The sequence below is a fragment of the Sinohyriopsis cumingii genome, chromosome 13 (assembly GCF_028554795.1).
Source record: "Sinohyriopsis cumingii isolate HCF-2022 chromosome 13, ASM2855479v2, whole genome shotgun sequence".
Lineage (NCBI taxonomy): Eukaryota > Metazoa > Mollusca > Bivalvia > Unionida > Unionidae > Sinohyriopsis > Sinohyriopsis cumingii.
Window position 1 is genome coordinate 65968109 of NC_142973.1, and position 18290 is coordinate 65986398.

At 36.4% G+C, this 18290-nt stretch overlaps 1 protein-coding gene across 1 annotated transcript in view; it reads right to left on the minus strand.

Moving 5' to 3' along the window:
• Positions 1-18290, minus strand: part of LOC149785747 (peroxisomal membrane protein PEX16-like) — a 77249-nt gene that overhangs the window by 49907 nt on the left and 9052 nt on the right. Inside the window, exons 2-4 of the mRNA XM_089979650.1 lie at positions 11842-11954; positions 9047-9180; positions 1139-1262 (exon numbers count right to left, since the gene is read on the minus strand). Coding sequence (XP_089835776.1) covers positions 1139-1262; positions 9047-9180; positions 11842-11954 — 371 coding nt within the window. The remainder of the gene's footprint in view (positions 1-1138; positions 1263-9046; positions 9181-11841; positions 11955-18290) is intronic.

The window sequence follows — 18290 nt, forward strand, 5'->3', positions numbered from 1 at the left end:
AGATCACTGCAATGATAAGGATTAATGTTTATTAGTCATGCTGGCTTTCTTGCTTATTTACATATGACTAACATTTAGCTACTTTACAGTCTGGCCACAGCTGACCAGAATATGAAAAGAGGACATGTCCTGGGGGAAAATAAGGCACATCACGTTGTTGCGTCCTTTGAAAATTTCGAAGACATGGTTTAAACAAACAAGCCACAAAAAGCACCCAGTTTTAGGTCTCAATCTCCCTATTTTGTTACTCAATTTCCCAACTTGACTTTTGAAAAGTTGACAGGTATGAAAGTGTCCTTGATAATGTGCATCAAGTGATAACATGATCTAAACCGCAGTACATCATTTTGATTGGCTGTAATTATGTCACAAGACAAAAAACTGGCTTCAGTGGCTGCACAGTTGGACATAAACTTCCATATTAACAACACTCTGCATCATGCTGAAGAAATGCATCAGCATCCCTTCTTTCCCTCTGACAAATCACAAAGTTAACAAAACCAGTCCGGGACCATTGTGAGCAGACATCACTCCAGCAGACGGGAGGAAACATCTCTACTTTCCCTAAGGTTCCTTTATCTTGCACCCATGATGGTACCTACTGTCTTTACTCACTTATAAGTCTGGTCTAACTGCAGATCTGATGTCACATAAAGCACCAGCAGATCTGGGTCTGTGCAGTTTGTTAGAAGTAATCAGTAGAACAAACAGCATAGACCCTAATCTGCAGGCGCATTATGCCAATGGCAGATTAGGATCTTAGTTGTTTGCAGTTCTGATTTGACTTATAAGCAAGTACATATGGTAAACTATTGGACTCATCAAAAGCACCTCACTCAGCCCTATATAATGTTTTTCATATGACCTTTAACCTCACTATTACAGCAGTCCCTCGTTGTGAAGTCCCTCAGTACACCACTTTATTCTTATGGGGGAGGCCAGGGATCCCATTATATTCGTCAAACATTGTTTTATTATTACTCTGGTATTTTACTTTATGTCAGTTTTTGGCTCATGAGAACCAATTATTACCATATATACTCACTTGTTAGTTGAGTCAAAATACAGCCTTATGGGAACATCTCCATAAGGTTCACTCACTCCCATCAACAGCATTTAAGATACAGAAGGCACTTACATCTTTGGAATTGTTCTTGGCGCCATTTTTCTTGCCCAGTACATCATCCCTGTCTACAGGGGCAATAGGAGGGGTGGGCTGTATGCCTGCTCCATGCTTCAACAGAACAAATCGAATGATTGACCTGAAGTGGAAACATTTGATTCTAATCCATATGTATCAATGGCTACTTGTATTACAAGAGGCAAATCTACACACTGTCAAGGCTTCTTACATAAGTTTGGCTAATTTATGGCAAAAATACACTCATTGAGATGTTGATTCAAATTCATTTGAGCAATTATACAGATGATGCTGTCAATACATGCTTGCATAGCAAATAAGTTTAATACTGTAATGCCAGGTAAGATTACGGAATTCAGCAAATCAGATCCTTGACCCAAAGCCTTGAGCGAAATTATTAAACAATTATTTTGCAAAAATGTATATTTCCAGCACTCTGTGCACTAAATGAGAAAATATAATCATACAGTTGTCAAATGCTTCCTTTCTGAGTGAATGAATATAATGCAACATATAGAAATGTAATGAGTCATCAATATGTATTGTGTTGAAATGGCATACTACATCAATGAATATCTGTTCTTCTGATGGAATATCCCAACATGTTCTTTATTGTGAGTGTGACAACACATCAATGTAATATGTGCAATTGAGCATCATGTATCATGATATGTGTATAAAAGCAAAGTTTAGAAAAGGAAGAAACTTCAAGAACAATATTAAAGATTCTGTCACTGCACTTTTTTTAGTGTACATGTGTTATCTGACTTGTTTACTGTACTATTATCCATCTGCTACATGTGTTATCTGACTTGTTTACTGTACTATTATCCATCTGCTACATGTGTTATCTGACTTGTTTATTGTACTATTATCCATCTGCTAGATGTGTTATCTGACTTGTTTACTGTACTATTATCCATCTGCTACATTTGTTATCTGACTTGTTTATTGTACTATTATCCATCTGCTACATGTGTTATCTGACTTTTTTATTGTACTATTATCCATCTGCTACATTTGTTATCTGACTTGTTTATTGTACTATTATCCATCTGCTACATGTGTTATCTGACTTGTTTATTGTACTATTATCCATCTGCTAACATGTGTTATCTGACTTGTTTACTGTACTATTATCCATCTGCTACATGTGTTATCTGACTTGTTTACTGTACTATTATCCATCTGCTACATGTGTTATCTGACTTGTTTATTGTACTATTATCCATCTGTTAACATGTGTTATCTAACTTGTTTATTGTACTATTATCCATCTGCTACATTTGTTATCTGACTTGTTTATTGTACTATTATCCATCTGCTACATGTGTTATCTGACTTGTTTATTGTACTATTATCCATCTGCTACATGTCATATAAGGTGTCAAACAACCCAGGAAGGAAACTTGTTGTGACATGGTAATAAGCTCCACCTAGTCAAACTGAGCTTCCTAGGATGGAAAATTGCTCAGGTAAAGGCTAGAGAAAGAGGGCTCTGACCTCCATAACATGGCTTGTATAATGTTAGCAAGTGAACAGTTTTGCTGGAATGCAATGCTTGTCGCAGCTGCCCTAACATCACAAGCCAAGATGTACAGTAATTTCATCTTATCTTGGAGTAATTCCCAATATGCAGAGTGGATAACTCATCTTATCCAGGGCAAAAATGCCTGCGGTTATACATCAGCCTTTCCCACTCTGAGGTAAGGAGAAATGGGATCTACCTCAATGCACAGCTCAGTCCTTTTCAGATTTAGAGTTCTCACTGAGTTCTGTAGACAACCTTGAGATGAAGTTTCAAGAGTAAATATGACTTAAACCACATAAATCTGATTGCCCAAGAGATGGAGCCTGTTGTTGGCAATGAAAGCAGGGGACATCATGAGTGACAATGACCCATCCATTTGGACTAGCATGAAAAACAGGTCAACTGATAAAGCAAGCATGCCACTGATTTTGCCTGCCATCATCTTTGAACATGTGAAATCAAAACATGCCAGAAGATCTGATAGGTCTTTATTTTGTCTGATATCCTCTCTTCCACGATGATGTAGTGAGCCCTTTATTTTGATCTGAGCTAACTGTGTCTCATGAAGGAACTACAACAGGAAGCTATTTGAGATACTGATGCAATGTGTTCTTGTTCTCATCATTGTGTTCTCATTCTCCATTTTCCTTTGTACAACTTCTCACTCAAGTGATTCTCTTAACCACTTGTTCAGGGAACTGTTTGTTCTTGTGGGCTTGAAAAATAACTCTGGATAGGGATTAATACTGCCATTGTGGTTACTTAAGCAGATGAACAAATGTCTCCATTTTCCTGTAGATTTCTGATGCTGGATTTATGAAGTTGCTGATCTACCATTTTTTCCTCTTGAGTGAAGAATAAAGATCAGGTGACACTCTGACTCTCTTTCTTTCTGTATCTCTTTGGCAATTAGAGGTGTTGGAGTGTTAGCGTATGCATCCAAACCATTCTAATCTGTGGAAAGACCAGCGGCTGTCTAAGTCTTTGGATCCGAGACTGGTGACACAAAAGGTTGGAAGTTTCGCATTCCACTTCATTGCAAATAGATCAACCATTAGTCAATTAAGCAGGTACATATGCAAGTGAAAACAGAGGATGAAAAGACCATTATGTTTGTATGAGCTCTATCTTCCTGGACAGAGAGTCTGCTAATGCATTTAGTCAGTCTGGAACTTATACCTGGATTTGTCATTGAAGACAACACCTCAGAAGATCCCAAATGAGAGTGCAAAGATCTGGGGACTTGTTTCCCCATTGCCTTCTGAGAAAATACACCACAGAGGACACATCAGACAAAATGAGAAAACCCTTTCCATTTGGCTCCTCCTGCTAACATTGCAATGCTTTCAGTAGGGTTTTCATCTTGAGAATGCTAATATGCAAACATCGACCCTGAGTGGGCCACATACCACTAGCTTCATGGAATGGTGGAAGGTGTGCACCATAGCCCTCTGTGCTGGCATCCGTACAGACTGTCATTGAGTCTGTTATAGTTTGGTCCAAGGGACAAAGTATTTATCTCCAACAGGACAACAGAATCATTTATGAAAAGTCAACCTCAGCCAATGAGATCCAGTGTTGTATTGAGCAAATCTTGTAGGCAAAGGAATTCTCAAGCTGAGAGACTGTCCTGGAAACAATAATGCTACCACTGTATCAATTTTCAATGCTTGTTCTTGTGAGAGATATAATCTGTTTACCTATGGTTTCAACACCATACCTAGATGGTCAAAATGTTGAGTTGGTATGAGGTCAGCTTTTTACTTATTGACATGGATTCCAAAGTTGAGAAGGAAAGTAACAATGGATATCATGTTTTGCTTTAAACTATAACTCACAGATGTTTTTGCAAATATTGTCCAGATAGTTTAACACTGCTATGGAGTCAGTGGTCCTGGAATGGACCATGATTTTGTCCATCAGACACATGATCCTGGAATGGACCATAATTTTGTCCATCAGACACATCACGGTCCTGGAATGGACCATGATTCTGTGAATCAGACACATCATGGTCCTGGAATGGACCAAGATTTTGTCCATCAGACACATCATGGTCCTGGAACGGACCATGATTCTTCCATCAGACACATCATGGTCCTGGAATGGACCATGATTCTGTCCATCAGACAAATAAATAACCAGGGACTAATCTTGAGTCTGAATGGGAGTGCCCAAAACTTGTAAATGGTGTCTCTGTAAGTGAACTACAGGAACTTCATGGAAGCTATGTGAATGGAAACATTTAGAAATGTATCTTGTAAGTATATAGTGAGTGAGCAGTCTCTCTCCTGATTGGCATTCGTAACCTTTTGGTGTCCCCATCTTTCTCTAAAGGAAACCATGTGAAATTTTGTACCACCCTTGTCTGGAGAAGGTCATTAATTTCTTGCTGCAAAGTGGTTCCTTGGAATAATGGGAGCCTTCTTCCCACTGGGATGGTTGACCAGGTCCACAAGTAAACTATGTCATTTATGTTATAAAAAGACTGGTTTGGACAGAAATGTGACTGAAAATGATTGCATTCTCTTTGCCTCTTGTCCATTTAATTGTGGTGTTCTCTGACTGAAGGGACATTAGGAGTGCTTCTCTGTGCATTGTGTTTGGAGAATCCTTCTGATTCCATCACTTAGTCTGCAGAAAGTACCTCCTCTGTGGCTGAGGCTGTGTTTGAGGGAAATTGTTCTTGTTTTCGGAATTCCTTAATCTGACCATTGAGGATGGATAATAATGGTTGTGATCATAACTTTGCTTTAGTGATCATTAAAAAAGGTGGAGAGTAGTTCATCTCTTTCTTCCAGTTGTACGTTAGTAGCTGCTGTTACTACAATGGCCAGTGTGTGCAGGGTAGCTCTGTTTAAAAAGTGGGTCATTCTAAAAACAAACTCACATGCATGTCCTGTAGAATTCAAGATAGGAGATGATAAGCTGTGTTCAGCTGTTGGAAGACTGCTACTGATACTAAATCCAATATGGAACCCACTGTCATGACATTCCATACCAACTGCTCTGTGTCATTCAACGACTTCCAGTCCATGTATACTGAGTACGGTTTTACCATCCCCAATGCTGCAATGTCTTGGTCAACTGCTAGGATGTCCATATGAATGAGACCTATAGAACCTAGGAATAAAGTTTGAGAAAAGGTAATACTAAAAAAATAAGAGTTGGTTGACAGTTGGGTCCTGTAATTGTCAATGTAAACAGCCCCAAAGTTCAGTAAGTCTATCAGAATGTGAAAGCAATTTAAACACCAGTTTGTCCTTTTTAATCAATAAGTCAACAGATGCCAGAATTTTAGCCCATGTTGTCAATAGAGGAAGAGGAGGACAAAACTCTGGAGGCAGCAAGTGGAAGATTTCCTTGATTACAGCCCAGAAGGCAGAGTCTTCTCTTGACACATTGATATCTAACAAAGAAGAGGGAGCATGACAGCAGGTTTCATCAACTCTGTAAAAATGTGGTGATGCCAGAATGTTGAAGATGGTGGCTCACCATGCTCACAGAATGCCCTGATTGGGATATGGTTACTTCCAAACAATCACTAAATAAATGTTCCTTAAAGTGTCAAAGGCTTGAGAATGATGTGAATTGAAAACCTGTGTGCACCGTAGCACCAAGCTGGGCCCTGGTTGCAGTGACTTACTTATGGCACTATGTGGGTTATGCTGACCTGTGAGACAGACTATATGATGTGGGTTCAGCAAATTGGACAATGCCCTTTCATCTTCTGGCTTACAATGTACAATCTACTGTGATGGTAACCCATCACAACCAGATCCATGTGTCAGAGTCTGGTCATAGCAGAACAATGTCATCATAGCTGACATGATGTTGTCCAGTTCATTAGGCTAGGATGAAGTATGGGATATTTGATACACATAACCAGTCCAAAATTCTGAAGTGCAAAATGATAACTGCGGTGGTCTGCTTTGGTCTCAATCTCACTCAACTGCAGGTGGTAAATGAGATTGGTCATCAACTGTTATCTAATTGTCCTGCAGGTGGTAAATGTGATTGGTCATCAAACTGTTATCTAATTGTCCTGCAGGTGGTAAATGTGATTGGTCATCAAACTGTTATCTAATTGTCCTGCAGGTGGTAAAGGTGATTGGTCATCCAACTGTTTTCTAATTGTCCTGCAGATGGTAAAGGTGATTGGGCATTAAACAGTTATCTAATTGTCCTGCAGGTGGTAAAGGTGATTGGTCATCAAACTGTTATCTAATTGTCCTGCAGGTGGTAAAGGTGATTGGTCATCAAACTGTTATCTAATTGTCCTGCTGGTGGTAAAGGTGATTGGGCATTAAACAGTTATCTAATTGTCCTGCAGGTGGTAAAGGTGATTGGTCATCAAACTGTTATCTAATTGTCCTGCAGGTGGTAAAGGTGATTGGTCATCAAACTGTTATCTAATTGTCCTGCTGGTGGTAAAGGTGATTGGTCATCAAACTGTTATCTAATTGTCCTGCTGGTTCTGATGATAAAGGTTTATCATAATGTAGGGAGGAGACACAGCTGTCACTGATCAAGATAGGTTAGACTGTCTCATGATTGTAATACCCATTGAAAAGTAAACCATTCATCGTAGACTGGCTAACAGAGCAAGCTACACATGTAGTATGGTTGTCATTCCCATGTTTCCAATGTACACAGCATGGACTAAAGCAGTAGGACAAAAAACGCAGTCTATATCCAATGAATACAAAGTGAAAATGAGAAAAAAGAACTTAACGGTATTGCGAATTAAATCCCTAAATAGTCCAAGAATTAAAGACAAAAGTCCAAGTAATTTAAAGTCCTGAATAAAATTCAGAAAAAGTCCCAAAGAGATTTAAAACTGACGATGATGACATGTCTGTTAAAGCTTATGGAGTGTCAATAGTCTTTTGTTGAATCACAGAAATATAATTCCAGGTTTGAATTCAGTATAAATTCCAGTGAATGTCTTTATCCAAGAATTTTATCTGAGCACTTTTGTATTTCCAGAGAAAAATAATCACTTGAATTCAATAATTTGAAGAAAATAAAATTCAGCCCAAACTGTCACAACATAATAAAACTTGAAGGTGCTAGATGTTAAAGCACAACTGACTACATCCTCACAATCACAAGATTATATAGTTCTCTGCTTGACCTCAGGGGTCAGAATTAGCATTTTCTAAAAAAACACTATTACCTAATGGAGGTTGTTGTTGTTGTGGGGTTTAACGCCATTTTTCAGCACACGATAGGCTATACATGGCGGCCAGTATTACTGGTGGAGGAAGAACCCGGGAAAACCCCGGAAAGAACGACCAACCCACGAGAAGCTACTGGCAAGCTTTCTCACATATCCACATCAGCCAAATCCAAGACTCGAACCCACGCAGACAGAGATGAGATGGCAGTGATCCATAATGGAGAGCGCTTTAGACCACTCGGCCACTTGGGGTCCCCCATTACCTAATTAGATCATTATAGAAGGTTATTTTCCATTACCTAATGGAAAATAACCTTCTATAATGATCTAATTACAACACAATAACCTGTAAAATTCACATAGGAAACTCCAAAAACCTGACCGAAATCAACATATTTACTCCATCTTGTTTACCTGAATAATACTTCTGATAGTAAGCTCATATGCATAGAGAATAATGAAGCTATTGTTAGTTGTTTACATAAATGAAATATAAAAAAAGACAATTAGGTCAAGCAGAAATGAGCAAGATCAAGTCCAGCATACAATGCTAAATTACAATAGCATGGAATGTTTAAAACAAAAATTAAACTAACAAACACAAATATACACAATACCTGCAAGTAAATACAGTTAGGGGATGCACTAGTGACTTGTGTAGGTATTTACAATGGTTCCAAAGAGTGTCAGGAAAGCAAAGTCAATAACTCTAACAGAAAATTTTATTTTGCTGAAAGAAAGCTGGTGATTATAGATGGAGTATATTTACCTTGGAAAATAAAATTCCTACAACTTGCTTTAAGGTAGAAAAACTTCCAGAATATTTGCAAAGACTGTGAAGCCCCTGTATAAAGCATACTACACAGCACAAGTGGAAGCAGTACCATATATACTCCCTAATAATTTGAGTCACACTGCAAACAACAAAAATCTTGATCTGCCGTAGGATAATGCACAATGTCATGCAGATCTGGTTCTAACTTGTTTGTTCTACTGTTTACTCCTAACAAACTGCACAGACCCAGTTATGTCGGTGCATTATGCAATGGAATATCTGGGTGTTTGCAATTTGCAGATGGGCTCATCTTACAAGTGAGTATACATGTTATGTCATGCACTATGCTGCACAGGTGGGTAAAAAAAAACTGCATTAATGCAACAAAAATCCTGAATAGTTCTGTACAATACTTACTTAGTAATCTGTACAACAGTAATGACAACCCAGGTCTTGACTGATCCCCATTTCTTTTGAGCTGCAAGCTCAAAAAATACCTCCATATACTCCAACACTGTCAGCCATCGCATTAACCGCTCCTGGGAAAAATCCTGTATCAACAAAATAACCCAAATGTAGTCTCATAGTCTGAATTAAATTACATTCTGAACATTATTTTTGGGGAGCCGATTCATATAACTCCAGCATATCTGTAATATCACATGTTCTAATATCATAACCTCATGCGAGAACAGAGATGTCAGCAAAGGAAAAAATCAGATGATTTGTTGAACTTGTTTGGGAGTTTTGACTTAAAAAGAGAAAGGTTTTTCAATGAGAATGGTGAACTTTTCATTACGGCACATATCTTCAACTTTCTTTTCTCAATAAGGACACTGCAAGGTTGGGACACTGCAAGGTTGGGACAATGCAAGAGTAGCTTTCATCCACTTGTATAAGAACTTTTGTGCAACTTCCAAGTCAGGGAACATTATTTTGACAAGATCTGAAAAAGTATCTGCCACCATAAATGGGAGATTATGTTCAGCTATAAAGTTTGTAAACAGTGTCTCAGAATGCATATTTTTTGGTCCACATTTCACGCCGATTTTGAATACACGGATTTCAGTGATGGCATAGTTTTTGTTGCATTTAATTTAATTTAATTTAATGTGCTGCATGTCACATAGTATTATTCTTGCCACCATCGCAGATTTTAAAATCAGCTTAATAGGAAGGGTAGAATGCATATATATCTCCTTTGAACTTGATCCAAACCAATGAACTTCTTGTTTCCACCCATCACTGGATTTCATGTGATATTTCACTTGCTCAGATTTTGCCATTTTAGCATGGGAGATAACACTTGCTTATTCATCTTGATGAATTTTAAACAGTGAAGCCAAACCAACTGTTTTGTTTTATGCTCATTAACTTATTCCTGTTTTGAGAACAATGTGTGGGAATCCTTTACAAATGTGTTGTGATTTGAGAGGAACTATTTAATTATTCATTGGAATTACTAAGTGCTCACTGACATTCAATTAACGCATTACTTTGGTTTTATTCTGAGCTCATTCAAAGACATTCTAGATTACAACTTTAAGTGTCTCTTGAATTTTCACTTTGTATTGTAGAGAAATAAATAACTTGATTTTATTTAAATTGTTGGTTTCATTTCTTTCTGTTCTAGTTTCTTAACAACAAGAAATCACATATTTTTGTTAGATTTTATTGGAAAAATATTTCTCATTACACTGTAAATAATAATGTTTGGTGAAATAGCAATCAATGAAAAATTCTGGTAAGTACTAAAAGGTGGCAACATTGAAAAAATGAATACCAGTTAAATATTCCTTTCCTTATGATGAAAATCATGTTTTAATTTCTGTTTCAAAGTAAACAGTGTAATCAAGGTTTGTTCTCTTCTGTTATATAACTAATGTATCCAAATCATTTGTAAATGTGATCATGGAGAATAAAGGAATCATGAATGGCTTTGTACCATTATATTCCATTGCCAACATGGAATAAAATAAAATCTGTTGTCGGGAGAGATATGATTGGCAAATCAAGCAATGACATGTGAAGTGATATTTGTCAACTGTGTCACAAACTGGAAATATTATAATGTTCTCATTTGAAGTTTTTTTTAAAAATTACACCCATTAAATTCGTCTTTGGCAAATTAGTAACCTTTGTGAATTTATATTTTTACATTCTACTGCAACTAAACAAATCAATATATCAATGTATCTAGTTGAAAGAAATAATGAAAAGAACACAAGTTTTGATGTTGTTGCTGTGTTTCTAAATAAATGTCAATCATTTGGGAAAAAGAAATCACTTTAAATTTTGAAAGAACAATAAAACTAAAATGTGTCCAATTCAACAAAAAAAGATGTAACATAAAAGTAAAGGTAATTTATGAAGAAAAACAAACTACACTGTTATAGAGAGATATTTATTTACAGTTAATTTCAACATGATCATAAAATGAGTATTCAACAATGTAACTGCCTACCCCTGATCTACTTTTGGCTCACATTCGATTTTCATCCCTTTATTAGTTTTGTGTAGGTCCCTTGGTAACTCGTAACCTCGCTTATAGTGCAGTCCAAAAAGGAACCCAAAGTGTGCAAGTTATCAAGGGACTGCACTAGAAACAAGATGTGAGAAAGAAAAAAAACTGAAGAAGTAAATTTTGTTAGCAATAAACTTTGTATAAACAGGATATTTCAGCAAGTGACAGTACTGATAGGAGACTCTCCTCTATTCTGAAGGTATGGTATCCATTAAAAAAGTAGATTATTGGGAAATGAAAGAGTTACTAAGAATGGACAGCTTAACATTTATAAACCTAAACTAAAAACTTAGCATTCTTTTACTACTAATAACCATCCTCTGTTAAATGATTTCTGTATAATAATGGTTTTATAAAAAAGTTCAAATATTAAAAATTATACCTACGCTAAATCTGACAAAACACACTGAAAGATTCCAGCTTTTGTGTTCTGAATTAACTTGTTCGGTGGATTTCATGGTTCCTAATAACCCAAGACACAACACACATACTTTTGTGGAAACAACTGGACTTGTTACTCAGTTCAAAAATTTAAACATTCATAAAACCATGAAAACTGATACTAACAAATTTAAGTTTTTCATTTAACAAAATTATCAGACCTAGATACCGTTCAAGGATAGATTGAAGGGCAAAAGTGGGTTGGTGAAAATATAATACAGAGTTGTTTTTTTTAAATCTTCCTTACCAATTTTTTAATTCTTCCTGCAGCTGACTGAAGGATTATATCATTAAACAGCACAAGCAAGTTGGATGCTGAATATATCAGTTCAGATATGACTTGACCATTTTCAATCCTTCCTGCAATTTAAAATATATATATGTAAAAATAATAAAAATAATAACAATGACTATAAGACCTTTACTTGATAAGAATAATCAAATTAGCTCAAAAGCTCATCTCCCATAAGGTCCTCTATCATACTCAACAGTTTACTGGGTAAAAATAATGTCCTCTATGATACACAACAGTTTAATGGATACCCATAAGGTTCTCTATGATACACAACAGTTTAATGGATACCCATAAGGTTCTCTATGATACACAACAGTTTAATGGATACCCATAAGGTCCTCTATGATACACAACAGTTTAATGGATACCCATAAGGTTCTCTATGATACACAACAGTTTAATGGATACCCATAAGGTCCTCTATGATACACAACAGTTTAATGGATACCCATAAGGTCCTCTATGATACACAACAGTTTAATGGATACCCATAAGGTTCTCTATGATACACAACAGTTTAATGGATACCCATAAGGTCCTCTATGATACACAACAGTTTAATGGATACCCATAAGGTCCTCTATGATACACAACAGTTTAATGGATACCCATAAGGTTCTCTATGATGCACAACAGTTTAATGGATACCCATAAGGTTCTCTATGATACACAACAGTTTAATGGATACCCATAAGGTTCTCTATGATACACAACAGTTTAATGGATACCCATAAGGTCCTCTATGATACACAACAGTTTAATGGGTACCTATAAGGTCCTCTATGATACACAGCAGTTTAATGGATACCCATAAGGTTCTCTATGATAAACATAAGTTTAATGGATACCCATAATGTCCTCTATGATACACAACAGTTTACTATGTACACATAATGTTCTCTTATGATACACAACAGTTTAATGGATGCCCATAAGGTCCTCTATGATACACATCTTAATGGATACCCAAAAGGTCCTCTATGATACATAACATGTAAATGGATACCCAAAAAGTCCTCTATGATACACAACAGTTTAATGGGCACCCATAAGGTCCTTTATGATACACAACAGTTTAATGGGTACACAGAAGGTTCTCTATGATAAACACCAGTTTAATGGCTAGCAATAATTTCCTCTATGATACACAACAGTTTACTGTGTACACATACTATCCTCTATGCTACACAACAGTTTACTGTGTACACATAATGTCTTCTATGATACACAACAATTGACTGGGTACCTATAATGTCCTCTATGATACACAACAGTTGACTGGGTACCCATAATGTCCTCTATGATACACAACAGTATAATGGTTACCCATAAGGTCCTCTATGATACACAACATGTAAATGGATACCCATAAAAGGTCATCTATGATACACAACAGTTTAGTGGGTACACATAAGGTTCTCTATAATAAACAGCAGTGTAATGGATACCAATAAGGTCCTCTGTGATACACAACAGTTTAATGGATACCCATAAGGTTCTCTGTGATACACAACAGTTTAATGGGCACCCATAAGGTCATTTATGATACACAACAGTTTAGTGGGCACCCATAATGTCCTCTAAAGGCTACCAATATTGCCTCTTATTTAAGGGAACCATTTTGGCTTGGTTTCCCAATTCAATAAAACCACAATACTGACATGATCCTTTTGATCACCTGCTTCAAAATTAAAACCGTTTGTGCCTAATAGTGACTCAACTTTTTATACGTCAGTCAGACATTTAGCAAATTGAAATTGTTAGGGCAATTATTATGTACACTATGTACTAGTATTACTGGATTTGTTAGGAGATAGGAAAATTATAAGACTTATTTGGATTTGACTCAATTGCACAGGTGGCTCACACAATATTGGTTTTGTTAGGGTCCATTAAATAACTGGACTAAAATTTGATTAAGTACAGGCTGGTGTTCAGTGACTCTCATGCTGATAGCCTTCTTGCCGGACCATTTTTCCTTCCTTCCCACATCCGGACATTTGTACATGAGTGGAGATGTGGAAGATTTCCACCTGCTAAATAACAGGTGTCCCAATGTGACGTCATAGTCGCCGACCAATCATGACTGGCATTACATACTGCACTGGTTGACACCTGGCCTATAGTGATCAAGTCTTTCTTATATGAGTGAATTTTGTTGGGGTCTATTCCCACTCAAGTCAGCCCTCCATTCAGGCTGTTAGGGACTTATATGGACCCACAGCCTGAGGATAAATTAACAGTGCTCATTGAGACTCTAATTCCTTCCCCCAGGATCAATTAACAGGTCGCTGTGCGATCATTAAACAGAGGTACATGCACATATGTGCTCACACCTCATTAATTCAACTATCTAATCTAAAACAAGCAAGGCAACTGTTAGTACCATTTTATAAGTCTTTGGTATGACTCAGACTGGGTTTGAACCTACAATCTCCTGCATCCAAGGCAGATGCTCTAACCACTTAGGCCAACAGAGGGGTTAACTGCTACAAGTTGTGTGCTGCTTGGATGTGCTATTCTTTCAAAATACAAGTTAAAGTAAGGTTTAGAAGGTAATAAATTCATTACATGATACTTGCAATTTCCCTGGGTGTAAGAAATGTTATTACCTTCAGCTTAGGATGGCAAGATAAGTGGTAGCATTCTGTATTACCACAGCAAACTAACATTTAACTAACAAGTAATATCAATTTGTAAGGCATTCTTATATCATAAAGCTGACTATGATTGTTCTACTGATTACTCCTAACAAACTGGACAGACCCAGATCTGCTGGCACAAATATGCGATGGCAGATCTGGGTCTCTGAAGTACGACTTGGCTTATAAGTGAGTTTATACAGATATACAATGGAGCACAGAACACTAGTTGAAATACTTAAGCAAATGCTTGCAATTCATATAACACAGACCCAGATCTGTTATTGCATAATACAAACAAGAAGTTGATAGCAATATACACTATAAAATTTTATTAGAAATAAATAAATCAACTGTAACATTCTTTACTGAAAGAGTAATTTATTTAATTGATTGGCATACCTGTTTATTTGTCAATATAAAAAATGAATACAACACTATCGCTGTATGTCATTTCACTTAAAGATAACTGCTGTATTGATTTGGTTAATGAATTAGGTCTTTTTTATTAAGATAATGCAGTTTTAAATGAATGAAAAAATGTATGTTACAGCCAAAACCTGTGCAATGATGCTGAAATCTTGAAATACCATGCATCTTGCAACAATGTGGAATACTATGATAACATAGATAACATAGTTCCTAAAAGGAATTCTCTCTCTCTCTCTCTCTCTATATATATATATATATATACACACACACACACACACATCAACAATATAAGTGATCTTCCTTTATATATGTACACCTCTCCATCAATAACTTGTACACAACGGGGTCCACAAACATAGACCGCACTATAGCAAGGCATGAGTTACCAAGGAACCTCCAAAACTTGAAAAATAATCGCTCTGACATCAAGAAAACCATGGGAGGGGGGAGCAGCATTAGGAACTGGGCCAATTATTGAATGAATCTTCATTTTAAAATCACATCGATAATAAAAAAAATTTCTAATGAAGTTGTTCGTTATTCTGTTTAAATAACATTTATTTTCAAAATGTCCAACATATGAAAGATCGTTCCAACTGGTTTCAACAACTATGATGTGTACATGAAAAAATCTGTGTATTACGTCACTCTTTTTGTTTTCTGGATGAGTCTCGTTCCCGTAGTGGTGTCTAATATTATCCTGCTAAATCAGGAGTCCACAGAGCAGGGAACTGGTCTAACTATTGATACACTACCAAACAACTTTCCTTTTTTCAAAAACACGCACCACTTATTTTGTGAGACAATCATCTATATTGAAACTCAATTTTTGTATTGCTCAATTAGTACAATATTGATGTCATGATTTCACTGAAAGTAATAATGAAACTTCTTATCATCCATGAGGCTATCTCTAAGTGACAGTTCAAGAATTCTCTGAAACTCGCTTGCTCACAATGGTCTGTATCTGTGAAATCAAGCTCTTTATTTTATGAAGTATTCATTTTGCTTGGATACCTTATCTTTGATCACAGTTAAGAAAGAGTTCGTTAATTTATGTAGTTTATGTTACATACACAATAACATTTATAACTGTTCGATTGATCAAATGAAGTGAGTTCACCCGAGATATGAGTAGGGCCGCTAGATTTTAAGTTTGTAGGATTTTCGTGCCTTTTAACTTTTCTTTTATGCCACCTCCTTTATTTGATTCAAAAGACATAATTAACGTGGTAATACAAAGTAGGCCAACTTTTAATTCAGTGCAACAATACCACAAATACTTCCTGAAGCCAGTTTTCAAAACTACTAGGAGTTGATCTAACATCAAACAACTGTGGACCAGACAGGATTTCATCTTAATCTCTCAAGTGACTTGTACCAAACTACCAAGAATTGATCTAACATCAAACACCTGTGGACCAGACAGGATATCATCTTAATCTCTCAACTGACTTATACATAACTACTAGGAGTTGATCTTACATCAAACACATGTGGACCAGATGATTTCATCTTAATCTCTCAAATGACTTATACATAACTACTAGGAGTTGATCTTACATCAAACACATGTGGACCAGACAGGATTTCATCTTAATATCTCAACTGACTTGTACAAAACTACTACCAGGAGTTGATCTTACATCAAACACCTGTGGACCAGACATGATTTCATCTTAATAGCTCAAGTGACTTATACAAAACTACTAGGAGTTCATCTAACATCAAACACCGGTAGAGCTGTCAGGATCTCATCTTAATACCTCATCTGACTTGTACGAAACTACTATGGAGTAGATCCAACATCAAACTCCTGTGGACCAGACAGGACTTCATCTTAATATCTCAACTAACTTGTACAAAGATACTAGGAGTTGATCTAACATCAAAGACATGTGGACCAGACAGGACTTCTTCTTAATATCTCAACTGACTTGTACAAAACTACTAGGAGTTCATCTAACATCAAACACCTGTGGAGCTGACAGGATTTCATCTTAATATCTCCAGTGACTTATACAAAACCACTAGGAGTTCATCTAACATCAAAAACCTGTGGACCTGACAGGAATTCATCTTAATATTGCAACTGACTTGTACAAAACTACTATGGAGTTGATCTAACATCAAACACCTGTGGACCAGACAGGAATTCATCTTAATATTGCAACTGACTTGTACAAAACCACTAGGAGTTCATCTAACATCAAACACCTGTGAACCAGACAGGATTTCATCTTAATACCTCGACTGACTTGTACAAAACTACTAGGAGTTGATCTAGCATCAAACACCTGTGAACCAGACAGGATTTCATCTCTATATCTTCGTTTCTTAAGGTTCCTCATAGAACTTAAATCATTACATCATGTACAGTATGACCCTGCTATAGCACGCTCCATTAATACACAAATTCGAATATAACACGGTTGTCGTGTGGCTCTCGAAATTTCATATACATGTACTTTTCTCATACACAATTTGTTTCCTTCTTTTTTTAAAGTAAGAAAAGCAACATTTCAATGTTTATTACCATTTTTGGGGAAGAGAGAATTCTAATATATGAAGATCATGCCATGGCTCCTGCAATTTCACATATATGATTTTATCTCATACATGAAAATAGTTTTTTCGCTGTAAAAGTATGAAAAATAACGAGTAAAAAGTTTATTCAAGGATCATCTGGGGTTGACCAATGTCAAAAGTTGCAACTGATTTTCATTACTGGTGACAAAATATACTATCTGGTTATCCCCCCACCCCAACATTGTTGGCTGCTTAAACTTGTATATACAACTTGAATTTGGAGTGAAGAAATTCAAAAGCACCATGAAAGGAAGCCACAAACTTGATATAAAATGCACTGGAATTTATATATTGTTAGATAAACAAATTGTTCATATTGACTAACCACCTCAACAGTGCATAGTTATATCATAATCTGCTTATTCTGACATCTGGCCTGAGTACTGTATGCTGTGAGATCTGTTTTGTTAAACATTTCTGGTAGCGGAGATCAACCAGATGAGGTACTATCTCGTAACAGATCATTCCGATGAAATAGTTTCAGATTATTGATCGCACACTAGTAATTAATATGTTTATTTTGACTGACCTCTGTGTGTTGATGGTAAGTAAAATTACTCTTCTTTTCACTCATTGAATTAAATACTTCAGAACTCTCATATTTTCTGTAGTAATCCCTGTCAGAACAGAACAACTGTGTATTCATCTGTTGGCCTTGTTTTAAAAAAAAAATCTGATGCATGCATGAAAGGTTGAATCATTCCATCACCAGAAATGTCACAAAAGCACACACACACA